General features: G+C 34.4%; 1 protein-coding gene across 4 annotated transcripts; it reads right to left on the reverse strand.

The window, feature by feature from the left end:
• Positions 1–288: 288 nt before the first annotated feature.
• On the reverse strand, positions 289–24,450 carry LOC136205721 (transcription factor IIIB 60 kDa subunit-like). Of its 4 annotated transcripts, XM_065996449.1 has the most exons (20): positions 24,133–24,447; positions 23,966–24,030; positions 23,770–23,851; positions 21,239–21,311; positions 18,200–18,285; positions 18,041–18,117; positions 17,448–17,504; positions 17,083–17,195; positions 16,106–16,185; positions 15,908–15,994; positions 15,224–15,304; positions 12,617–12,778; positions 12,419–12,523; positions 11,397–11,445; positions 11,186–11,307; positions 10,237–10,317; positions 9,201–9,338; positions 7,307–7,396; positions 1,928–1,981; positions 289–1,026 (listed from the first exon to the last, which is right to left on the reverse strand). In XM_065996449.1, the coding sequence occupies exons 2-20, from the start codon at positions 24,025–24,027 to the stop codon at positions 793–795; spliced, it is 1,833 nt and encodes a 610-aa protein (XP_065852521.1). In that variant the 5' UTR covers positions 24,028–24,030; positions 24,133–24,447; the 3' UTR covers positions 289–792. The 4 variants fall into 4 exon arrangements, with proteins under 4 accessions (XP_065852521.1, XP_065852522.1, XP_065852523.1 ...); XM_065996450.1 differs by lacking the exon at positions 1,928–1,981 and having other exon boundaries at positions 24,133–24,450; XM_065996451.1 differs by lacking the exons at positions 23,770–23,851; positions 23,966–24,030; positions 24,133–24,447 and adding an exon at positions 21,430–21,627.
• Positions 24,451–27,340: the final 2,890 nt, after the last annotated feature.

Below are 27,340 nucleotides of genomic sequence, written 5' to 3' on the forward strand. Positions count from 1 at the left end.
TATTTTATTTGAATTAATTTGTAAAAATTCTACAATTTAAGAGCTAAATTGATACATAAAAATTGATTTTTACTAAATAACCTTGACAAATTAATCACATTACTTTTGTTCTGCTGCTGGCATCTGGACAATCTCAAACAGTACCCTTTCCCTATTTCACCAAAACACTCGCACTACTTCCCAAAGTTTCCAATTACGTGCTTTCTTCTCATTTGTCAACATAATGCGGAATTCGATATTTCTAACATTAATTTTGAGGATAAATGATTTTCAATATAGAAAACTATATAACACAAACAAACAAATCGCTGTTTATTTTAAAAGACATCTCCAGAAATTCAATAGGTGAAAAATTTACAACATTCAGGCGTACATTTATCACACAATAAAATCATTAAAAATGTATTTCTAAGAATAATGTTTTACTACAATACAACTCTAGAAATTTTTGGTGAGAATTTGCCGTGGATCTCAATAATTACATCTTCGCAGGGGGGGCAGAATCTCGGGACTTCTTTCTTCTTTCTGAATATCTACTATGGTTTCTCATGTATACTAAATGTAAATTGCTGATTAATTCAAAACTGTAGAATTCATATATGCAATAGCTGGAGAATGAATGTGTTAATACCTCAAGGAAAACATGGCAGGACTGCAGCACCATACCATGATCATGAGCATTAACAGATCAACTAGTTGATTTTGATTTGTAAACATCTTGTCTCCAGTTCTTTTATGGATAAGATTTGAAGGAATATCATACGCCATGATATGATTATCCATCTATCATGCCTAATAAGGATCATAGTCTTCGTAAGCTTTGTCACCGTCATAATCATAACCATATCCTTCTTCCACATTTTCATCATAAGTATCATTTTTATAGTCATATGCTTCAGCATCATCCTCATTTCCATTTTCATTCTCATTTGCTGGCTCCGTATCATCATTTTTGTTGTTTGTATGAGTGCTGTCATCATTGTCAGAGTGGGATTCAGTTCGCTGTTTCTTGGGATCATTCAAGCCCTGTAGAGGAAAACAGAATGAATTTCACATCATATGCATCTACATCCAAAATAATGCAACAAAATACAGCAGTTTCTTGTTTTCTAAGATTTACTAGATGTTTATTCTGAAATAATAAGTAAGTGGTGCAAGACATCTCTATTATGCTTCAAGAGGGCATTAAAATTACAAAGTTAGTTTTCCTTGTTATACAAAATGTGCCAAACAACTCACTACAAAGCCACAGCCAATACCAGTGAACCTGTAGGGCATTTGAAAAGCTACCCTAACTTTAGTTTGTTCATGTCCATATATACAAACCATTGACTGAACTCCACAAAGAGAGTGTAATTTAGCCTGCTTCTATATCTCTTTCACATGTTTTTATATATTCTTTTCCACAGTTACCAAAAAAAATATATTCTTTTCCACAAAACAGTCTACTTAAGTTAAAACTGCAGTTTGAATAGGATAATGTTCCTTCTAGCTGTGTGATAAATAGTTTTCTTCTCCAGTTACACAACAGCAAAAAGTAGCTTGACAATGGATTTAGTCAGCAAATGATCCTCAAATAATCAGTTCACCACACATGATGATACAATGAACGTGTAGATAAGACCTGGCAATTGTCGTGTTTCGTGTCAAAATCGTGTTATCTCATATTTATGTTCCATATGGTTTTATATGTTATAAATGTTAGAAAAATGACTTTCGTGTCAATCGTGTCGTGTCGGTCGGGTTGGCTCTGTTTTCGTGTTTTCGTGTCAGAAATTGCCACCCTCACTATTCCTTTGAAATGAATTGATAACACATAACGGAACTTTTTGAAAGTGCAACAACTTAATTTTAGCAATTAAATGTCAATTGAAGACTTCTTAAACAATACACATAAGAAGAAAGAAGTAAGTATGATGAAACATACAGGTTCCTCAAAGAGTTTCTCCAATACATCATAGTTGATCTTTGAGCTGAGTCGCTGCAGAACAGACCATATTGTGCTACTCAGAAATTGCCAATTCATAAAAAGTTTCACATGGGAATATAATGGAACTTATAACAAAATGAGTACATCACATTTACATATATACACAAATGCGTCGGAATTTGTGTGTGCATATAGAAATACATTATGTACACCATGAAATCAACAATATTCTACAAATACGTTCTTCCCTTAAGAATGATTAGCAGCTAATTATTTATTTCTTATATTTCCGGTGCATATTAAATCATCTATAAGAATTTCTCCTCATTTTTTTCACAATTGCTGAAAGTTTTATACATCAATTCCTGTTCCTTCTTTTGTAATATAATTTTTCTTGACATTACAATTCATTGAGAAAAGATATTTTTCTCCTAAACCAACATAAAAATCTCATGTACAGCACATTAATTGTATTCAAATCATATGATGAGAAGTGTTGAGCCAGAAATGCAATTGTATGATATCATCATCTCAAATGAATCTCTAATTTGTTTTTCACAGTCCAATTATATTATGCAAGAGAGGTTGCTATACCATAAAAAAAAAAAAAAAACAACTCTACTTAAGGGATAAAAGATGTACTGATGCAAATACAGATTGCAATAATTTTGCACTTGCATTTGGTATTTGTCACATATGTGCAAAAGAAGGATTAAAATAGCTCTTTGCCATCCTTAACTGTCATTCTGTTTCTGCATTAGTAATTACTGTTGTTTTTTCCTATTTAGTGAATTGTTGTATTTCCTATTCTTATTTAAGGTAGGTTAGAATTATTAGGGTGATTTAAGGCAGGTTGTATTTCCTATTCTTATTTAAGATAGGTTAGAATTATTAGTGCGACGAATTTGTTAGGCCAGCTGTACTTTCCTTGTGCCTTTTCCTATTTATGAGAATCGGCCAGTACTAATTGATTGTGCAATTGATAATGAAATCTTTCTTTCTTTCTTTCTTCTAACTTCTTCTCTCTACTCTCATTCTTTTTCTTCCTATTCTAAAATTCTAGATTTCCTTCCTCTGACCATGGAAGAATTTAACCAGCGAATGGAACTGTTCTGAGTAGACCTGGCAATTATCGTGTTCGAGTCGTGTTCGTGTCGTGTCATTTCGGGTTCGTGTCAAAAAGAGTAAACCCAAACCCAACCCAAAAACTTTCGTGTCAAAGTCGTGTTAACCTATTCGGGTTAGTGTCGATTTCGTATCGTGTTTTCGGGTTACATGTAATTTTGTTATGCGTATATATTAATAATAACTCTTAAAAATATAAGAAGATTTGGTACTGTTTTTAAACATTTTATATCATTTTTAGATTAGTATGCTAACAATAATTATCGAAAAGTTCGATAATATCATGTTAGAGGGTTATGTAATGTGTTTATAACAATTTAGGAAATTCAAATCAATATTTGCAATTAATAATTATAATTTTATTATCTTTATTAATAAAGTGACATAAAAAAAACATGAGAGAATATAACAATAATTTTCAATATCCGTGTCATTTCGTGTCGTTTTCGGGTTCACATATCAACACTAACCCAACCTAAAAATTAGCGTGTCAGTTTCGTGTCAACCCAAAAATGACCCATTACCTATTAAGCTCAACACTAACACTAAAAATCCGTGTCGTGTTCGTGTCGTGTAATCGGGTCGTGTGTCATTTTGCCACCTCTAGTTCTGAGAGCAGCAATAGAACTTTGATCAGCAATGGGAACTGCTTCGCAAGAAGCAAGAAGACTCTTGAAAAAATCCGCAAATCCTTCTCAAATTTGTCTCAATTGATTCTAGAAACTCAAGGAGTTTCAAATCCCTCTTTCTATTGCCTACCAGCTGTTTGATGTAATGCCTGAGAACAAAGAAGAGGAAACCTTGCAAACCACCCTCCAACTGTTTGATGAAATGCCACAAAAGAAAATAGAATTGGAAGGTCTCTATTTGCAAGGAAAACTGAAGATATGCTAGGGCAGCCTTCTGTCACATATGTGCGAAAGAAAAAGAATTAGAATAGCTTTTTTACCATCTTTAGTTGTTTTTTCCTATTTAGTGAATTGCTTGGCGCAACGGTAAACGTTGTTGTCGTGTGACCAGGAGGTCACGGGTTCGAGTCTTAGGAGCGGTCTCTTGCCAAATAAATTGGCAGGGGAAGGCTTGCCCAGGCTTGCCCCCAGTACACCCTTGTGGTGGGACCCCTCCCCGGACCCTCGCTCAGCGGGGACGCGTAGTGCGACCGGGCCGCCCCTTTTTAGTGAATTGCTATATTTCCTATTCTTATTTAAGGTAGGTTATATTTCCTATTCTTATTTAAGGTAAGTTAGAATGAATAGGGTGATTTAAGGTAAGTTAGAATTATCAGGGAAATGAATTTAGGAGGCTAGCTATACTTTCCTTTTCCTTTTTTCCTATTTAAGAGAATGAGTCTGTACTAATTCATTATGCAATTGATTAATGAAATCTTTTTTTCTTTCTTCTGAATTCTCTCTCTATTCTCTCTTTATCTCGATCTCTCTCTAACCTTCTCTCTTCTTTCTCTATTCTTCTCTTCTCCTAAGATCTTTTCTACCCTAATCTTACTGTCAGAAATCCCTAATCCTGACACCTTCTCTAAGGAAGCAGGTCACTGAAATTGTCAAGGAGGGTCTGTTTGAAGCTCTACAACTTCAAATGGAAAAGGTAAGCCCCTTCATTATCGAGTCTACTCTCAACCATGTCCCATCATTCCTTTAAATACTGAATCTCAATCGGTTAAGAGATCCTATTACCCCAGATCATTGCAAGCAACCCTTGGGCAAGACAAAGATTATAGGGAAGAATTGCAACCTAAACCACCATTAAAATCCCTAATAACCACTACACTTTGGATCCTAAACACCCGAAACAATCTGAAACCTAACCCGACTTTTAGATCTCCAATCACCCCTTAACATGATGAAAACTTTTGACAAAATAGTGATGTATAATCCTACATATTTATCATTTGTTGTATGTGGCATGAAAGTGTCAACAAAAGGTGTTACATATGAAGAAATCCCACATGATGTTGATATGTTGGGTATTGAAGTGAGGGCATTGGTGTATGTGAATTCTTCATAGGTTATGAAGCGTTCCTCATTTTACATTAAAGAAAAGAAGGGTGAGCAGAGGATAAGTATACATTTTATGAGTTGAATTCTCGAAATATCTCAAATGGTAGCTTAGAATGGGTGGGAAGGCCCTCGTGCGCAAGTATGTCTCAAAGACCTCCTAGTAGTTTCAAAGTGTTCATATTTTCTAAGCTTAAGCCAGGGGGAGATGGTGGTTTTGTGTGTGTCTATAAAAAGTCTATGAAGAGCACAAAGAACCTAAATAAAAGGCTTGAAGTTGCTATCAAACCTCTTGGTAAAAGAGGGATACTGGGACATACAGAAGTGGATGTTTTGGGCATGATGGAGCATACAAATTTTGTTAAATTAGCTTGCTATTATTGCTGATTGATGTCTGGTCAGGAATCTCAAAACTCACCCCAAGATGAGCGAGGTATTTCAAATGATGAATCACATTGTAGATGCATCGTCGAAAACGGCAAGTCGTATGCACATAATTGATGTTGGATTCAAACTTTTGTTGAGATATCATGCAACGTTGCTGTTGGAGGGGATAATCAGTGGTTCAATGGAGGACAAGTTGAGGTTAATGACGATAGTGGGCATGAAATTGGGGGATCCTCTAGGATTGCACTTGCTATTACTGCACGTGTTGATTTAATGGTTCTTGGAGTTTAGGTTTTTCTAGACGACCGAGGGAAAGGGGCAGCTATGTAAGAGTTATTGAGTCTTCCCTTTGATAAGCTGAGAAAGGAAGGCTATGAGTTAAGCCATTCGAGTTCTACCAGATTTTCCAGCAGATGCAGCAAGAGAAATGTTGAGTTTCTGCTAGCCTTTACATGGGTGCTAGCCTTTACATGGGTTCGAGATGATGTAGACTGCAATGATGGGAAAAAGAGAAGTGTTCGCGGGTTTGGAATGAGCTATTCATCCTATGAAAATGCAAATATTGGTGATAGCCTGACACAAGTTGTTTTGCTGAAAATGATGGGGAGTAATGAAGCTACATTTGGGAATGTGCTCAAGCCTAATGGTGGTATTTCAATGGTTGCTAAGCCTTCTGCTAACATTAAAAAGGAAGCTATTGAAAACATGAAGTATCTTCATATTGCTAACATAGAAACACTCACATTCTATCCACTTGTGCTACTTGATGCAAAGTTTTGCTTATCTGATATTTTATCAGATAGTTGGTGTTAAGCAAACAGATGTGGTAGCTTACCAACCATACGCATTAGAAAGAATGAAATTCCTATGGAGTGTTGATGCTCACAAGTATGGCTCACTAAGGATGGTTTGTTTCCGTCAGAGCCCTCTCACGTTCAACATTCTTGGGGACAAGAATGCTCTAAAGGGGAAGTATTGTCACATATGTGCAAAAGAAGGATTAAAATAGCTCTTTACCATCCTTACCTGTCATTCTGTTTATTACTGTTGTTTTTTCCTATTTAGTGAATTGTTGTATTTGCCTTGGCGCAACGGTAAACGTTGTTGTCGTGTGACCAAGAGGTCACGGGTTCGAGTCTTAGGAGCGGCCTCTTGCCAAATAAATTGGTAGGGAAAGGCTTGCTCCCAGTACACCCTTGTGGTGGAACCCCTCCCCGGACCCTCGCTCAGTGGGGACGCGTAGTGCACCGGGCCGCCCTTTTAGTGAATTGTTGTATTTCCTATTCTTATAGGAGACACGTTAGACTTATTAGGATGATAGGCCAGCTGTCGTTGTAGTGATTGATTATGCAATTGATTAATAAAATCTCTTTCTTTCTTCTAAATTCTTCACTTTCTCATTCTTTTTCTTCCTATTCTAAAATTCTATTTAATTAGAATTGCCAAAATCCTGATCATATTAAATTTTGGGAGAAATACAAAAATAAACCTTCAAAAATAAACCAATTTGCAAAGACAATCCACGTGGTTTAAAAGTTTGCAAACGGTCTCACTAATTCCTTCAAAAATTGTTGCCGTGACTGTTTACCCCAAAATGAGCGATGTGGAGCACAGAGGTATTGTTTGGCCGAAAAATTGACTCACATATCTTTTAACCGCAAAATTCACAAAGTAGAGACCCCTTTTAAACCACAATGATTGTCTTTGCAAATCGACCCAACCACAAAGTTTATTTTTGTGATTTTCCCTTAAATTTTCTCACCAAGCTTTTCTACTCTGGAAATTTCAATTCCACATTGCAAGCCAATGATATGACCCAAAGCAAACTTATATATAAAATCCATGCAAATACCTTCTTCGTCAACATTTGGCGGGCAGCTTCTGAAGCAGACTGTGGAGGAACCGCGTTTTTTGCTTCTGCAGCTCGTTTCTGCTGCTTTTCCTGTAAATTATGTTTCACCCAGAGTTTTTCAAATTAAAAAATTGAGCCAAACCATAAAGCAACACAATCAAAAAGACTATAGACAATGAATCACTGTACATCAAAAGTAGATATATTTGTGCACAGCAAAGTTCTCTATTCAGACCCAAAAACAAATAAAATCTACAGTGATGGTGAAAAGCCATTACAAATTCATAGGATTTTCAAATTGAAGTTATACATATGATGTTCCAAGCATATATCAACAAATAAACATAAGAATAGGTTCTGAGAGACCAAAAATGTGTCAATGTATACAATTATTAATAGTGGGAGAGATTCAGAGTTCTGACACTCCTATTTCACATCCCTACCAACACATAGCATTGTTCTGTTACAGAAGCATAGGGGAAACGGAATTTCAGTGATATTCTATGAATACTGTGTTCATCACAAAAGGAATATCTGCCCATTAAACAGGGGTTAAATGGGTCATTGGTCACTGAACTTACATGGTTGTCTTAAAATGGTCACTCAACTTCAGTTTGTCTAAATAAAATCACTCAACTTTGAGTTTTATCTCAATTAGGTCACTAGCAATTTCAGTGATTAAAAAACATCGGGACAATGACATAGGTGACATGTCAGCATGAGTCAACTAAGATCTCTGACCGACATATGACATCCACTTATGCGCCACCTGACTATCAATTGTCTGTTATTTTTATGAAAAAAACAAAACTTATTTTTTTTCATAAAAAATAACCGACACGTGGTTGTCACGGTTCGTTTCAGTTTGAAATCCAAGTTGACTCATGTTGACGTGTCGACTGTGTGATTATTTCGATGCCTTTTAAGCACTGAAATCGGGGGAGTGACCTAATTGAGACAAAACTAAAAGTTGAGTGATTTTATTGAGACAAATTGAAGTTGAGTGACCATTTTGAGACAACCATATAAGTTCAGTGACCAACGGTGCATTTAACTCCATTAAACAGCTTGGAGAAAACTTATTTTTCAGGGACGAATTATAAGAGACTTAGCAGTATAAGTATGCAAGAAAGTTAAAAAAAGTAAGCAAATGCCTATCACTTGTCACAATGTTCAAAAAATGGATGTTTTGTCTTCTGTATATTCTGCATCTAGTTTTCAAAGAATATTCTTTAGCTTATTTTAAGCTGGAACAATATCTTTCTGAGTGCTATCAAGTATTCTTTTGCTATATTTTATTAGACCAAAGCCTTGTCCTCCTACAATGTCAATTTTCTTCTTTTGTTTATTTTTTTATTTCACTAAATATTTTGCTCATGTACAAAGGAAAAACTTGCCACTAAATATATTTCACTAAAATCATATAAAATAACTTCCCAGAAACCATTATCAGCCAGAAAAGAAATTGAATGAGTCTCTTCCGTAACTTAGAATAATCAATTAAAATTCCTTCAGCACTTACCTTATCTGGACAAAAAGATGATACTTTCAAGAGATGGTCATTATGTAATTTACAAGAAATTGCAGGTTTCCGATGATAAGAATATCACTCAAATAGAATACTTGGTAAGCCTATTAGTATGTAAAAACATGGTCAGACTTTCTAAAACACATATAGTACTTCCATAGCTATGGAAAGAAAACATCAAACTGGAACAGCTCAAAATCATCTACAATTCATTAACAAAATGAACACACATATTCAACAAGGGAAAACAGGGTTTTGCAGTTTTGTCAACATTTCATATATGCCAGAAATTTTTCTATGCATCACAGGCCCAACCAAAACAAGTGAATAAGTAGAAATTCCTATGTTAAAGGACTACTTGTTTACCTTTTTTTCTTTTGCAAAAGCTTTTGCTAAAGCTGCTTTAAGCTCTTTTGCATTCTGCATGTCCTCTGGGCGACCCTTGAAATCTGCCTCCCAAGCTGCTAATTTAGCTGCCTCAAAAGCTTCTTTAGCTGCCTGTTCCTGCAAACAGTCACCATATAGCAGAGCAGCAGATTAGTTAGAAGATAAATTTATTGATGGAAACAATGATATCACAACAAGCAAACAATAACAAAACAATCAGGATAACCATACATTCTCTAAGTCAGATAATGAGGAAACCCAAAATTTAACAAGACAAACGATTTTGTATCATTGTTTTCAGAGACAATATAAAAAGTGAATATGATTCAACCCCACAAATGTGTTTCTAAAAGACAGGATAACAAAATGGAGAACGTGTGTAGAAGCAGTGTTTTAAAAATCGGCTGGTGGCCACCTAGGCGGGGATTTTTAGAACACCGTCCCGATTTTCTCAAGTAAGTCGGCATAAGTCGGTTTACCGATTTTTGTCTGTCTAGACGGCTCCAGGCGGCCCCTGGCAGTCGCTTTTTAAAAATTGGCCATTTAATTTTATGTCAATTTTTTCAATTTTAACTAAAAAAACTACCTAAAACTATCAAATGTTATTTTTAAGGATATTAATGTTATTTTGTTGGCATATTTTTTATTGTTTAAGGACATTAATGTAACAAATATTAAAATAAATATGTTTTTCTATTTTAAATATTTTATATTATTATTTTTACATAGTATAATTCATATTTTATTGTATTTATATAATAATTTATTTATTAAAAATTATAAAAATATAAATCCGATTAATCCTCGACTAATTGCCGATTAATCCCCGAGGGCCTGTTCGTCCGACTAACGCCTAGCGTTTTTTACAACCTTGTGTAGAAGGCAATCCAATACAAGTTGGTATTCATGCATATGTGAAATGTCTGGCAAAAGTTTAGGACAAGAAGAAACTACAGTGTGAAATTGAAAAGTTTGACTACTTGAGCTGAATGAGAAAGCTGATCGATTTGACTACCTCAAGATACTCGCGATTCATTTCTTCCCAAATGATTTTTTTGTACTGTGCCTCCTCCTCATTGTGAAGATAACCATCAACCTAGAACACATCCCAATTTGTTAAGGACTACATACTGTAAACACATAATATGATGCAAGACACGCTTCAATTAACAAATTAATGTGACATTTGAAGTCGATTGTGCAAATAGAAGACTACCAGCTTCAGTAGCATCAAAATAGGCTAGTTTGAAAATAAAGCCAAGACAATTCTTTTTTATCAAAAACTAAACATAAGTCGATTGTGAATATTGTCTTTATTCAATTACTATGCATCCATCTTCCTGGGAGTGAGAGAGAGAAGGAAAACACTCTCTTGTAAGAGCACTAAGGTGGCCTAAATTTCTTGAAAAAAGCTCTCAACATTTTGTAACTCAATAGCAGAAATTAGGTTTTGCTGGGCAAAATAAAACTGAATGTTCAAAGAGGTTTTCCGAATTACAATATTTCATCAGAATCTACAACCTATATAACCGAGTATGGATGCTCAAAAAACAAATACATAGCCAACTGGTTAGGAATAAAGATGAAGAAACAAGTTCCTAAAAGAGCCACATGATTGATGTGCAGAAACTTCAAAATTCATAAGTGTCCCGATACTTTCTGACTTCTCACAGCTATTGTATTTGGTAACAGCAAGATTGCATGCAGAATTTGATATGAACTGTACGTGTGCTTAAGATTGTTTGACATAAATGCATTACACAACTTTTTCAAGCAATTGACTAGAAAGGACCACAAAATTCGCTAGTAAATACAATAAATCAATGCCTTTAGCAATCTTTGTAACAATACATGACTAGAAACTTGTAATTTGCATTTAACAAAGAAAGTCATGAAAAAAACGAACAGTCAAAAGATTAATGACAAGAAATAAGACCAAATTGAAACAATATTTAGCAATTCACCTCCGCGTCATCAATATCAGAAAAGTTGTCTGATTCATCAAGATCTTTAGAACCCATATTATCATCTCCATGCAATTTAGCATAACCGCCATCATCGGTAGGCAATTGCTGAGGGGCTTCCCCTAAAGCATTAGAGAGATAAGCATAAAAATATCTGAACATTGTATTTCCAGCCACAAACGTCTTCACAAGGGACAAAACAGAGACTAACCAAGACTATCTGGCTCTGTATATTGTGTTCTTTTATCTCTGCACTCATCCTGCTCTTCCACAATGGATAAAAAAATTCAACAATATATATATATTATATATATTAGGAAATAAAAAAACTCACTAAAATTATTTTCACTTTAAAATTGTGTGATCTATAAGTTAGAAGCAGAAAACCTGAAATACTTCTACTATGTGTTAATCAATTGATACAGATATAAAAGTGCAGATTAAGTAAGTATATTAAACGAACTTCACAAATATAAAAACAAACTAAACATTTGCTGATTAGCATTTTCATAGCAAAAGATTTTCATAATCTTGATTTGCACCCGCGCGCAGTTGAGAAATGAGAAAGAAATAAAGAATTTTTGAAAGGAAAAATGGATGGACAAACACCTACCCAACAAGTTGTGGAAACACAATATGTTCCTAGTATAAGCTACCTTAGGTTATGTCAAAGGAAAGCACAATAGGCTCTTAACGATGATTGGAACTTCAAAATACTTAATACTAGAGATTCATTTGAGAAGACTCTTTAAAAGCAGGTTATGGAAAAAGAAACTAGAAACATGTATAACATATTTGTATCAGGGGCCTGCCTAAGGCCTCAAAGACTAAAACCCCGAAGTTTACAACTCAACAAGAAGGACCTTCATATGCTTGAATGTTAAAGTGCATAACAAACATTGCAGAAGTCAAACTAAAAAAAGAAAAAAGAAAAAAACAGAAGCTCATGAAAATTCTAAATGCCTATTAACATCACTAGTTGGGATAGTTCAGCACTGAGAAATAAAACTTCTATTAACACCCTCATTGAAATCACATTATTCGAGTACTTTTGTTTAGGCAAATGTTTTCAGAAAGCAAATTCTGAATGACAACAGTCATATTCTAAATAAGCAAGAAGAGACGGGCAAGAGTTTCAGATCACTGGAGGTAGCAATTATAAACTTGAGTTGGAAGAAAAATAGTTAGCTAAGTATAGAAAAACATGAATACTTAACAAAGTATGAAACCAACCAAGGAGAGAGATAAACTTGGATCCTCTAAAGATGAACTTTCCTTTCTTTGCTTCTCAGCACGTTGGAAAGCCGGAGGATCTGACCCCCCCTCAAATCCTATGAACTGCAGCAAAGCAGAAACAATAATTGCCACGTTAAAACTTGAGCGCAAGTTAGATAGGAAAAAAGGATATATAACAATATCGAAAATGCTCACATATGCATAACAATCTTTACAAAGTCCATAGGCATGAGGGATTCTACTAGTACCCTTGTGCTGACAAAGCAACTCTCTTGAGTTTGGTGCTTTAGATACATAATCTGCTCGATCCGTTGAACTTTCTTTAAGCTCCTCTGCCTTTAAATTCAGTTCCTCAATCTAATTCCAAGGAAAAAAATAAACAACTTCTGATATTCACAGCACAAAATATTGTAGAAAGCAAGATCAGATCAAAAGATAACACAGCCTAAAGCAGTTTGGTTCACTTTCTATTGTCATTTAAAGGCTACCAGATCACTCAGGATAGTACTACTACTAACCAATATTTCAATAATAAATGCAACTTTAAAAAAAATATATATATCTTCTACCCCCAAGCTTGGCTTTGAAAGATATTAGTTCTTGCTAACCTCTAATCTACATGAAGGCTAATGATAGAGAATATGCTAACAGGAATAAAGGATAATTTAGAAAATTGGGGGTCACATGGTTTGGGTTTTTATGGGAGTTAGTTACAGGAGAGGAAGGGCTTTAGTTGGTACATATACAGCTGTAGAGAGAGAGAGAATCTTCCTGCGGGATTGAGTTTAGTCACAATCAATTTATCTTTTTTATTTGCTTTAATTTGTGGTGTAATAGCTCTTCGAGTTCTTTAATAAAATAGTCAATTTGACTATATATATTTGGTAGTTTCAATCTATTTCTCTATACTTGTTTCATGTTTCTATCATTTGGCTCCATTGGTCCCCGTAATTGATGAGCAGGCTTACCGGAGCCTATACTTCCTTTCTGCATTGGTGGTGAGACAAAAACCAGTGACCAGAAAATATCCAAAACCAATCTGCTCCCTAGGGCAGATCAAACAGAGACTAGAGAAAAATCACTGGAAAAAAATGAAACACTGCTCACTAGGGCAGGCTCTGATACCATGTAAAACACAAAGAAAATACATGGGATACCATGTAATCTGAAAGACTACATGCATATATTTAACTTAAGAGGAATACACATATATATACAAGACATTCCTAAAATCAATCTTTAATTTAAGGAAACAGAGCCCTACTAGCCACCCTATAGCTGTCTTGTAGCAGCCTATAGTTGGCAAGCATGCTTACATTTATTACAATGGGAAGAAAGGATAATTTGGGAATTGGGGACACATGGTTTGGGTTCTTGTGAGAGTTAATTACGGGAGAGAAAGGGCTTTAGTTGGTCTGTGTGTGTGTGTGTGTGTGTGTGTGTGTACACACACACAGATATAGTTGTAGCCTGTAGAGATAGAAGGAAAAGGTATTGGAGAATTACTTTGTTTAGCTTAGGCTATGCTCAATGAGTGGAAAGGGAAGAATATATTGTCTGTTGGATTGAGTTGGGGCTCAATCATTTTATCTTTGTCATTTGCGGTGTAATAGCTCTTTGACTTCTTTAATCAAATAGTCAAATTTTACTATATCTGTTTGGTAGTTTCAATCTATTTCTTTACTTGTTTCTTGTTTCTATCAGCTAACACACTACGATTTTACCTCAAAAACGGACTCCATGAGGCCTTACACCTACTTCAAAAGATCATTGGTTCTTTATAATTGACTTTATCTCATCCATTTGGACATATGATTGGGTACTAGATAGAATTTTCTTCCAAAAACAAAGTCAGCAAGTGTTAACTAACCATAAACTATGAAGAAATATATTCAGAAAATATGTTAAAGGCTACATACAAACTTTAAGCTGTGTAGCCAAATCCAACTCCTGTTCTTTCAGAGTCTACCTAATGACTAAAGGTTTGCATTTTCACACAATTAATGGGACTAACTAGAGTCCTTAACAGGCACAATATAATAGTAAACTGAAACTCAGGGGCCAAGCTAATTTTTGAAATCAGAAGACAAAATAACTGAGCCAACAACAAGGAATAATGTATTAATGACCCATCTGTTTTAGGTCTTGATGTTCATTAGCAGTGCTACAAGACTACTTGAAGTCAAAGACACAAAGCGGCTCCATAAACCATGAGGCAGCAAAGGGAAATGGGACTATTGACAATGTAATAACCTTAATTGGGGTATACATATATGTATGCTAAACGATACAAGTCATCTTAAATTTCCTTTGATAAAAAAAATAAAAAAGCAAACTTGTCAGCAGAAGAATAGAAGTTAAAACCAGTAAACTTGTCAGCAGAAGAATAAAAGTTCAAACCAGTGAATTCAAAGATTTATGCAGTTAACAACTCTAGAATCCTTTTTAATATGTAGCCATGTATGCTACCTAACCTAATAGAAACATATCACAATACCATTGGATATACTATGATTACACAGCTCCACTGAACTGCTAAAAGATCAACATAGAAGGGCCATGCCAATAAATTTAATAGCGTGTTTTTGCATGCATGTTGGAGATTAATGTGAGAAGAAGGGAGAAAAAGAGGTTTGTTCTGCTTTTTATGAAGGTAAAAGGTTTCAGCATTTGTGCTCAACCAGACATATCAAGCAAGCATTACAATCTTATAGACCTACTAATTTAAGATGTATTTCACAATATTGACTGATCTAAAAAATCACACGTAAGGAGAAGCCCAACAAGCTTCAAGGAACATACCGTTAAGCTCCCTGATTCTGTATTCTCAAATTCAACCAAACGCTTTGATAATGTTGCTTCACAAACATGCACCATTTTTAACTGTACAAAAATTATTTTATCAATGCTTGGTATGAATGAACTCAAATAGTCTTAAAAGAGCTCCAGCAAGAAAAAAGAAAATAACTGACTCCTATATTAAAGTTCACATATTGATTTACAGATGTAAAATCTACCCCCAAAGAATGGACAAAAGCATATTATGGACTAAAAATGCATAAAATTAATAAAGGTTGAGTTTTGATGCTTTACCTAAGATAGGTCATCCTAAAATGACTGACCCCTCTAACAGAGTTCATGATAAAAAAAAAATATATAAGCTTGCCAGCAAGATAACTGGTGTTACATGGCTAACAAATACAACTTTAATTTTTTGGGCCCATCAAATCAAATAAACAGTCAGAAATGCATGAAACAGTGTAAATTATACATAAGATAATATCAGCCCAATCACAAATCAGTCTGACTTCCACCGGTATCAATTTACATGCAGCAGTTAGGCAGGCAGTTAATTGTTTGATGCTTCACAAGGACCAGATTAACAGGAGTACCACCGCATTGTCAGGCCAAAGAATCAGATCATGCATTTAATTCTATATATAGACTTAAGTATCACACGCTATCAAACATGGAAGCCTAACTTACAATATCTGATTTAGAGCAATTGAGTCCATGTGAAAGTGCAGATATATACAATGCCGCACCCCATAATCCACTGGGCCTTCTTCCAGTCTGGATGCAGTTTTATATCACCATCAGAAAATATTATACAAAATGGAAGTTCAGAAATAGACATCATCTAAATGCAACAATATTAAAGTGATAATAATAACAATAAAGCACCTGCATCCAATCACGATTCATGCTTGCTATAATGGTTAGTGCGGCATCGGAAATATCCTTATTCTTCCCTCCTGATAAACCTACAAAGAATTAAAATGTTACAGTGTTCGGAGGTCCAAAAGCAAATTTTTCCCTTAGCAGGTGCTAATCAAAGTATAAATCTCAGTAGTTCTGTTTGGTTTTAATATATACAAGAGCTAAATCATCCATACAATTTACCATCACAAGAATTTGTTACAAATGAACCAGATTTCACAATATAATTTACATATCAGAATGAGACAGCCACATGCATGTGAGAACATAAGTGACAATGAAATATGCTGACAAAAGTAAGAGTTTTCATATGGAAGGAATAAAATGCCAAGACCATTAATTAGGCTTATCAAAGGTAAAAGTGTCTGTCTACGCAATAGTCCTCCATAAATATCTATTAGAAAAAAGAGTGCAAAAAAATCAAACTATTGCCTCAAGTCTGCGATTATATATTGCAGTGATCAAATCTTACTTAACCAGATAGGAATTTTAAGAGTGATTTAATGGATATTTAACTAGATGCAAAAATTAAGATCACAAAAAAAGTAGGTTTGTTTTGGCAATAGAGCAGGAATGAAGTTGTTTTCGGTTTGATAACATCTTTGAACTTTTCAGAGCTTAAAAAAAGTTGACCAGCAGATGAATAGCATATTAGATGTGCTTTGCACAGTTAACTTTCCCTTCAACTTATTGTTTAACTTGGGAGAATATACTATCCCCAATGAAATAACTCTCTTCCTGCTACTCTGAATAAAATTAATTATCTGGTCGAAAAGAAAATACTATATATAGAGGAAGAAAACCCTGAATGACTGCTTCTGTACCTCAGAACCTACTCCATTAAACGCAACAAATAATCATAGTGGCAAGAATAAAAATTAGTGCCATCCAAATTTTAATACCAATTCAACTCACCAAACAGCATCAAGTGGAATACTTACTAGCTGTATATTTATGGATAAAAATTGATGGATCAAGAAGTTTTTGACAAATGGGATGCTCCGTAAGATTCAGAACTTTGCAGAGCTGTAAAAATACGGCACCAAGCACATAACTGCAAAAGTTTTCAAGAGTCCAGCAAGACATCAATAATGTAAAAGCAAGAGCAGAATCAAGATCAACACTTGTTCTACGTTTAGTAGGGAGGACAGAAAAGGAAAAATATAAGAAGACCTGCATATGTTCAAATACATAATGCATCCACCATGTATCTTGACATATACATACGTCCTGATGCATTTTTTTATTTCCATCCTCTCACACAAAATAGGCTAAATTCTGCGTTTAAGAGATACAAGCAACTCACATATTGATCCTCAAGTAATTTGAAAAATCAATGAGAAGATATGGTTTCCTATTCTCCCTGAAAACAGAAAGACGTGTACCATTGTAACATACCAACACAAATGATTTCAAGCACAAGTACACATGAAGAGAACATAAATAATCAACTTAAGGGCAAAACAACTCTTTTAGCTTCAAAAGAAAATATATTGTAAAGCTAGAAATTATGGGATTGTCAATTCCAACTTCCAAGAAACAGATTGAAATTCTAGAACCATTAGGTAAATGACAATTGCACCTCTTTTGACCCTCAACAAGGTGATTCTTTGGACAACATGGCTTTTGAGGCCGAACACCATGAACGGGCAAAAGCTTTATATTCATTAGCCAAACTTAGATAGGAATTGACAGCAGACATCTGTGGCAAGTATAATTAAGATTTGTCGGAAAAACTTTATTGGGCTACTGGAAAATAGTTCACATTCTCCACACAATGATGCTAATTTGATAATAATAATAAAAAAAAAAGGCATTTTCCTGCAGAAACAACTGAAATACAAAATGTAGCTGACAGAATCCCACAATAGAATGTGATGATGTCCAATTGATACTTACCGACATGCAATATAAAGACAAGTAGCCTGTACTAGCTCCGTCCTACGCCCCCTAGTGAAATTTTTCTCAACTGCTATCTGTATATACCAGGTAAAAAAAATTCAACAAGTTGATCTAAGCATAGTATCTAACTGCAAGACTTAAGTGCAAGGAATATACTCTGTAATAGACCATAGCTTGGTCGACCATGGCGAGATTTTCCCCCATGCCCAAGCCACTTTTTATATTTACCAAGTCCTCATAAGCTGCATCATAAAAGAAAATTAAAAAGACAACCTCCATACTCATGGTTTCCCATGCTGTGATCAACTATGAATAAAAAATGCAACACTTTAAGCAACTTTTCCTGTCAATAAGACAGCAACTTGATGGTTATTCTTGAAAACCAACAATCTAAAATAAAAATTAGGATATTCTTCGGGATTTTTTCCCAATGGATATAAAAATTAGGAAATTATGGCAGTTTCTCAGGCAGGCAACTGTATTTTGTTTCTTTTATCTAATGACCTTTCAAGGGGTAGAGGTTAAGTTCCTTTTCATAAAAAAAAAATACAGAAATCTGAGGTTATCTCAAATGATCTTCAACTATTAGCAATCGTAAGTACCAAAAGCAGAAAATTTGTAGAAGAATAGACCCAATTTAGATTGGAGTCTTTTCACCAATCAACTCATAACTCGATCATGGATTTTGGACAATACAAATTGGTGTCAGAGCCAAACGTTATGGGTGACCTTCACGGATTACAGAAACAATTGGAGGCTGTCATGGCCATGTATCGGGAGGATAGGGCGAGAGGTCCGGATGCACAGATCCTGGAGACCAAGGCAACCACAGTGTCAATCAGGGTAGAAGAGATCAGGAACTAGGGAGGATAGAATTCCAGACCAAAATACAGTGGGTCCTCGATATCTCAGATCAAATTTTCCAAATTACAAGGCGGTTGTGACCCTCAAAAGATCTTGAAAAGAGTGTGGATTTTTATTGGAAGAGGATGAATTTTGATATTCAAGCTTTTGTCCGTCGTTGCAACATTTGTCAAAGTCATAAGCTTGAGCATCTTCATCCCAATGGAGTCCCACAACCACTTGAAATTCCTCATCCAATTTGATTAGACATTTCAATGGATTCACTGGCAGCTTGCTCCCTTCTCATGGTAAATCTGTTCTCCTTGTGGTGGTTGATCGACTTTCTAAATATGCCCATTTATTCCCTATCTCACCTATAGACTGTGGTCACTGTGGCTGAAGTCTTCTTTGACAATATTTTCAAGCTTCACAGGATGCCTGAAACTGTTGTGTCAGATACGCTTTTTGGACTGAGTTTTCAAATCACAAAGGGTGTGAAACTGTATTTTTCCTCTGCCTACCATCCTCAAAGTGATGGTCAAACTGAAGTGGTGAACCGCACCATTAAAATGTATCTAAGGTGTTTTACAAGTGACAGGCCAAACAAATGGTTGAATTGGCTTTCATAGGCAGAATTCTGTTGCAATACTAACTTCCATACATCCCTTCATGCTACCCCATTTGAGATTGTGTATGGTAGGGCTCCTCCTTGGCTATTTATTATCCTAATTCATCTTGTTTGGAAGCCATGGATTTTGCACTTAAAGATAGAGGTGCTATCTTATCTGATCTCCCGGGACAGATTACATTCTGCCCAATAAAGGATGAAGACGGCTTATGATAGATGCCATTGTGATTTGAAATTTAAGGTTGGTGAATTCGGTTCTTCTTAAACTTCAACCTTATTGACAGCTTTCTCTCCGCGCTCATGCTAATCGGATATGTTCTAATTTTTATGGGTCGTTTAACATTTTGACACGCATTGGCTCTGTTTCTTACAAATTGGATCTGCCATCTGATTCCCATATTCATTCTGTTTTTCACACTTCTTATTTGAAGAAATATCATGGTGAAGCAGTTGTTGTTCCATCACCTTCTCTTCCTTCCACCAACAATTGTGTGCTCAGTCCCTTCCCACACGCAATTATGGATCATCAGACTGTCCATGGTGTTGATCGTGTTCTAGACCATTGAGAAGGTATTTGTCTAGCTGATGCTTCTTGGGAAGATGTCATTCATATGCAGTACCCTTCTTTTCCTCTAGAGAGCAAGCTCAAAATCGAGGAGGGGAGTAATGTATACACCCAAAACCCAAACCTCTTCAAGAGGCTGGAAAGAAGACGCTCGAGTTGCTAAGGAGGAGCTGCTAGGAGCAAATCTTGCTACAGATGGAAGGCATACTAAGTTTTATGGGCCGTTTAACATTTTGGCAGGCATTGGCTCTGTTTCTTACAAATTGGATCTGCCATCTGATTCCCACATTCATTCTGTTTTTCACATTTCTTATTTGAAGAAATATCATGGTGAAGCAGTTGTTGTTCCATCACCTTCTCTTCCTTCCACCAACAATTGTGCGCTCAGTCCCTTGCCGCACGCAATTATGGATCATCAGACTGTTAATGTGTTCTAGACAATTGAGAAGGTATATGTCATTCATATGATGTACCCTTCTTTTCCTCTAGAGAGCAAGCTCAAAATCAAGGAGGGAGCAATGTATACACCCAAAACCCAAACCTTTTCAAGAAGCTGGAAAAAAGATGCTCGAGTTGCTAAGGAGGAGCTGCTAGGAGCAGATCTTGCTACGGATGGAAGACTTTCTATAACACTGCATTATAAAATTTCCTTTCTTGAGAGTGACTTTTTTCCAGGACTGGGCAAAGAAGGTTGAGTTGTCTCCGGTTATACAGTCTTTTCACTCATGGAGGCAAGAAACTGAAAACTTCCTAGACCTAAGGCTATTATTTATTTAACTCTTCTTTGTGTGTGAGGCATATGGTTTGTTTTAAATGTGTATTGTTTTATGCAATTAGTTATTTGGCAGTTTCTTAGGCAGGCAGTTGTATTTTGTTTCTTTTATCTAATGAAGTTTCAAAGGAGATGGGTTAAGTTCCTTTTCATCAAAAAAAGTGCATAGTTATGAGGTTATCTATAACTATCCTCAACTATTAGCAATCACAGGTACCAAAAGCAGAAAACTAAAAAAGAATAGGCATAATTTAGATTTGAGACCTCTCCCCAATCGACCCATAACTCGATCACAAAGTTTGGGCCATAACATGTTCCTCCCAAAAGTTAAATGAGACTTAATATTAACTCCCATAATAGAAACGAGAGATTGAACGGAACAAATACCTTTTTCATATAACCTTTGACGTGAAAAGTCTTCACTTCCAACACTCCTCACTAATTTTCCTGACAGCTGGCTCTGCAAATAGACAGAGATGACATGACTGTCTGGAGAAGGAATATCGATATAAGAATAAAAAACCGATCAATAAAAAACATTTTCAGTTGAATATATTAGGAAAGGAGAAATTGGTTACTTCCTAACAGACAGGGACGGATCTACAATGAGGGCAATGGGAGACTTGACCCTACTGAATTTTAGAAATTTTTGGACCCCCCATACATATTTGCCCCATTGATTCCGGCCAAAATCAAATTATGCAGCTTTCCGTCAAGCACAGTCTGCCAAGAGGTTGAAGGTGAACTGCATCTGCGATTTGAACTCCTTTTTCTTCTTTCAAGACTAAAACGAGATCACCTTTATTTTAGAAGCATGTGAGTAGTGTTAAAATAAAACCTAACTTAACAACTAACATAAAACATAACCTTGACTCAAACAGAATCTGCGACTCAAATCCCAGCAGTAATCCCTCAAAGCTCAATCCCTCTCTCTGATGCAATTCAAATCACCCCGTTCTTGTCGTTCGTCTCTAGAATTTTTCTCTTCTGGTATTCAATTTTATTTCTCTGATCTTAAGGTTTTGCTATTCTTCTGGTCTTAAGGTATTTAATTTTAGTTTTCTTGTTACTTTTGTAATTTTCCTCTTATGGTCATAAGGTGTCGCTATCTTTCATTTGTGTTATTTTACTGCAAGTTATGATCCAGCTTTTAAATTATATGGAATTGACGATAAAAGCCAATTATGAACTGGATTTAGAAGATTTCTTTGGAAAGTATGAACATAAGATTTCTTTGAAAAGTATGAACATATTAATCGGAAAAAAAAAACAGAAATAAAAGGAAAAAGAAGAAGAAATAAGAAAACATCTAAGATAAAAGCCAATAATGAACTTGATTGTCCTAGACTCACTGACATTAATTTCGTAAAGCAGTTGAATATTAATAGTAATATGGAGATTCCATCTCCACTTGCTTTTGCTACATATCCTTTTTTCACCAAAATATGCAACGACAATGGTTGGTTATGTGAGGTTTTCTTTGTTACCAAAATATGCAATGAATAGTGTTTTTTCACAACTAATAAATCATTACAGTTTACCAAGTGTTCTAATCAGACAATAATTAATACAATTCTGCTTAGTATAAGTAATTTCAAATTGTTTATATAGAAGTATATATGATATATGAAAAAGATTGGTCTGCATATTAATGACATTTCTAGATAATAATTTCAGATAGTTGATAATAAGTTCGTTTTTGGTTCACCTGCGTACATTAAGATGAAGGTTCTGACATTTGCTATTTAGCTTATGAAGTTTCCATACTCTTTTCGAGTGATGAGTTATCTCACCTACACATTAACTGATTGGTGAAAGGTATTGCTTTGAGGCATTTAATTTCATTCTAAAATAATTATCACCAACTTTTCTTACTGTTCTTTTTTTTATGTTGGCATATATATTAAATTATAGAATTAGTTATAGAACTAAGTTTTTTTTACTCTCTGGTGCAGTGTGGAGATAAACATAATGTTCAGTTATGGAGAAATTTCTCATTAAAAAAGGACAATCACCCGAAAATAACAATTGCTAAAAGATGTTGATGCAAGAGAGGAGTCAAGTTGAAAATTTATTATTTTATATATATAATTTGCCCTCACAAGTTGAAAATCTTAGATCCATCCCTGCTAACAGAAATGATTTTTTACAGAACAAGGATTTTCCCTTAAGGCAGCATATTAGTTTGCACTAAATCAAATTTATTTATTTATTTATTGGCTGCTTCCACTAGTTGGTTTGTGGTTCATCTACCACATACTAGCTAATTAACGTTAAATTATCAACCAAACTCTTCACTCCATGGAAAAAAAAAATAACAGTTATGTACTATATGTAACTAGACGTGTTTCGCTTTTGCTTTGAAAAAACAAGCAGCTCCTTAAACACTAAGCCCTTGTTTGGGAGGAGGTTAATGAGAGTAAATGGGAGTAATGGAAGGTTAAGTATTAAGTTAACCTTGTTTGGGAGTTATTTTTTGAGAGTAAATGGAGGTTAATGGGGTTAAATGTTTACTTCCTCTAACCTCCATTAACCTCATTAACCTCCATTTACTCTCAAAAAATAACTCTCAAAATTACTGGAGGTTAGAGTTTGGAGGTTAGAGGATGTAAACATTTAACCTCCATTTACTCTCAAAAAATAACTCCCAAACAAGGTTAACTTAATACTTAACCTTCCATTACTCTCATTTACTCTCATTAACCTCCTCTCAAACAAGGGCTTAGATGAAATTTATTCAATCAAACAAGATGAGAGAACATAGAAGCTCAGAAAGAGTAGAAGCAGTATATATATATATATAGCAATTATTTTATCTCAAGCATGATAATGCGATTATCTGCCCATGGTCAAAGCCACCTAAACAGTACTGTGAATTAGCTTGAACAATAAACATATGGCGCAAAGGAATAGCGTACCTGTCCCGAAGAATTTTTCACAAATGTGGCTTCAGTTGAATAATTATCAAATTTCAGAACTTTACCGCACCTGCCACAGGATCTGCAATGAACAATACGTAAGTTCCAGGGGAGTTCAAGAAAAAGAGGAGGTGCATTTCCATAGCTACAATCAAGCAATGCAGTTTAATGACTCGACAAAAAAATATATACTTACAAGAGGCCATCACCGTCGCGAATTCCCGGAACATCTCTTGCACATGCTTTACAAAACACCATCTCCTAAAAAGGGAAAATACCACAAATTCAACACATTAATAGTAAGAAAACTAAAATAGAATTCGTAATTAAAGAAAACAAAGGAAAAGAAATAAAAACTCAAACCTTGTAGAAGCAAAACTCAAAAGCTTCAGATTGATTCCCGTTCCAGCTGTTTTCTGAGCAATCAAGGAGAAAAAATTGCTCGACGCTAGGACGTCCGAGAATAAAAAGAAGTTGGCATAGAAATTGGAATTAGGAGATAGTGTAGTGAGTAATTGAAGAGTACCAAATAACTAACAAAGTTAATGGAGGGAGTGGTTGATCAAACATCTAGGGTTGGGTAGTTTACGGAGAAATAGAAAAGAACAATATCGAGTACAAACAGATGCATGGTGAGCTCGATGATATTACTGGTTGATTACTGTGTATAATACGTAGAATTGACCGTATCTAATAACCATCTAGAACGAAAAAGGGAGCGAAAAACCAAAACGTGATAACAAAATGAGGAAATTACATGAAAATTCACTTATATGTTTAATTTTATAATTAATGCATGTGATATTTTACTAATTAATGGTCTAAGTCGTCTAAAATGTTACAATATCAGTCCTTAGTTTCTTTCTCTTTTTTCCATATTTGTCTTTCCTAATAGTTTCCTAATATATGAGGCAATTAATAAATATAGTGTTTTTTTTCCGTTTTATTAATGTTTCAATAGATTAGTTAGATGTAGTAAAAAAAAGAACTTGATAGGTTATTTGTTCCAAATAAACAATTTGATAGGTTATTTATTCGAAATAAACAAATTGAAGAGATTAGTTGTTACATTTTGAAGTTCATGGTTCAATTGCAATTTTTAAACAACTTGAAAGGATTGAAAATATATTATACCATTATTAATTTATTATAATAGTTTTATCGAAAATCCGTTTTTTATTTTAACTTTGTCAAATTTTATTACTTAATTGAAAGAATTTTTTTAAATGATACTTTATAAATTTATGTTTACCGTTTTTTTTTCTTCTCCTCCTTAGATCATCAGAACTTGGGGATGCCACACATAGGATAGATTACAATAAAAAGTTACAACTCATTAGGAGTCATTGTTAATTCAAAATTTTATGGATAAAAAAAAGATATTAATTAATAATAAGAGGGTTGATATTGTAATTTGATAGATAAAACAAAAGCAAAAGTTGTTGCTTTACCAAGTATCAAACGTGCAGAGTAGTATTCAATTTCTTGAAGTTGGCTTTCTGATGTTCAATTTCCCTCTCTTTATGTGGATAAGTGCAAATTTTAATTGATTTTTTGGTTGTTACCAAAAAAAAATAACAAACCGAAATAAATCAGATGTGCTTTAATGATTGGTTGTTACCAATTTGAGTTTGGTAACAACCAAATTACACTCATTAGTCATGCTCTTAATTTCTTTGTCTTTTTTTCCATATTTGACTTTTCTAATAGTTTCCTAACATGTAAAACAATTAATAAATATGGTGTTTTTTCCTACCAAAAAAAATAAATATGGTGTTTTTTTAAAGTAATAAATATGGTATTAGATTTACATATTTAAGGCAGTATATTTAATCAACTAAAACTGATATTCATCCTTTAAAAAAACTGACATTCATAAATATTAATATAAATCTTTAGCCAAAATTCTAACTATCCCTAATAAAATTATCGACAACATGGGTTCCGGTCGGATCCTAAGTTATCAACAGTAACACGCGCTAACTTGCAAAGGAAATTAAAACTACTCTTTTTAGGAAAAATTACTAAATATGTCACTTGTTAACAAATAAACATGTACAAATGTTATTATTTAATTGTACAAGTGTTATTATTGAATTGAATGAATGTATTTCAGCGGAAGTATAGTGTAATTTCTCTCTAATATATATTTATTAAGGTTCTTAAAACTAACAAAATATAATTTGACTAGAATAGAGTTGCAGATTTGCATTGAGCTTTCAGCGCAACGCATGAATGAAGGATTGAAGAAGAGAGTTAGATTTGAAACGATAAAAGATGTACTTAAAGTTTATAAGTAACCTCCGTATTTATACACATTATTTCTTCTTCTTTTTATGAGCAATTTATCTTTCATGGAAAGGATGAAAAAAAATCATTACCACACGAGCATAGTTTAAGTAGTACATTTCTAGTTTCAGATGTGGGTAAAACATTAAAACAAAAGCAAAATCATTCATTTTCTAACCAATAAAAATTTGTCTTCGACCTTATTTTTTATTTTTTATTTTCCATTTTGATCTCATATTATGCAATTTTTTATTTTCCATTTTGATCTCGTATTGTGCTTCAAGAGCTTTACATAATACATGAATGGCGTATATATTTCTTTCTAACTAATCATGTTTTGAATCTTTTATTTTAGTCATAAAGTTTTGAAATTTGACTAAATATGTAGCTTTCATTTTAGTTAATTTTGATGATATTGATGTTTCTTATTTGTAATTTTGAGGATATTGATGTTATGCAAGCCGACGAGTTAGAAAAGGAGGCGACTTGTTTGTCTCACTTGCACATTATTAATTAGGTGTTGGGTTAGGGTTATAACTATCTATTTATACCTGGTACATGAGTCTTAACTCCAACAACCTATATAACTCTAAACCGATAAATTTCCTTTACGAATAGATAATATTTGACCATATCGAATATTCTTACCAATTAAGATAAAACTTAAAGATCTTATAATAACAAGATGGACCTAATAATTTGTTAAGTACAAATGCATAAACATTGTAATTATTTACCCTACTTTTCATGTGCACATATTAGATGGATACTATCAAACAACTCGTTGGGATTGGGAAGCTTTTATTCCCTTATCTTGGTGATAGTTGTTTTTTGGAACTGATCTTAAAGTCTGACTCACAAAAAACTGGGCCCTTAATTATTGATGGAACTCTACTAGTTGGTCGGTTTTATTTGCCATTATTGTTTGTTTTACATATGAATAGTGTGCCATGTATGTTTAATAAAATTTTAGTTGCTTGGACGCCTCTTTAGACCGACTAGGTGAAAGTTAACTCTAACGGGATGAGCAAAGGGAACTCATAGTTCGCTTCTATTGGCGTGTTGATTTGTGATATGTATATGCTTGGTTGTTATGCATTCTTTGCAGAGCTATGGGGTGTTAATTATGAAATGGAGCTAGCGTGGAATAAGGGGTTCTTTGGAGTTATTGTTGATATTGATTCCCAGGTGGTTGTTCGCCTTGTTTCAAACTGATATTTGTCTTTACATCATTACTTTTGGTTGATTGAAGGGGGTAAGACTTTGTTCAAGCATAATTGGG

The sequence above is a fragment of the Euphorbia lathyris genome, chromosome 9 (genome assembly GCF_963576675.1).
Source record: "Euphorbia lathyris chromosome 9, ddEupLath1.1, whole genome shotgun sequence".
NCBI lineage: Eukaryota > Viridiplantae > Streptophyta > Magnoliopsida > Malpighiales > Euphorbiaceae > Euphorbia > Euphorbia lathyris.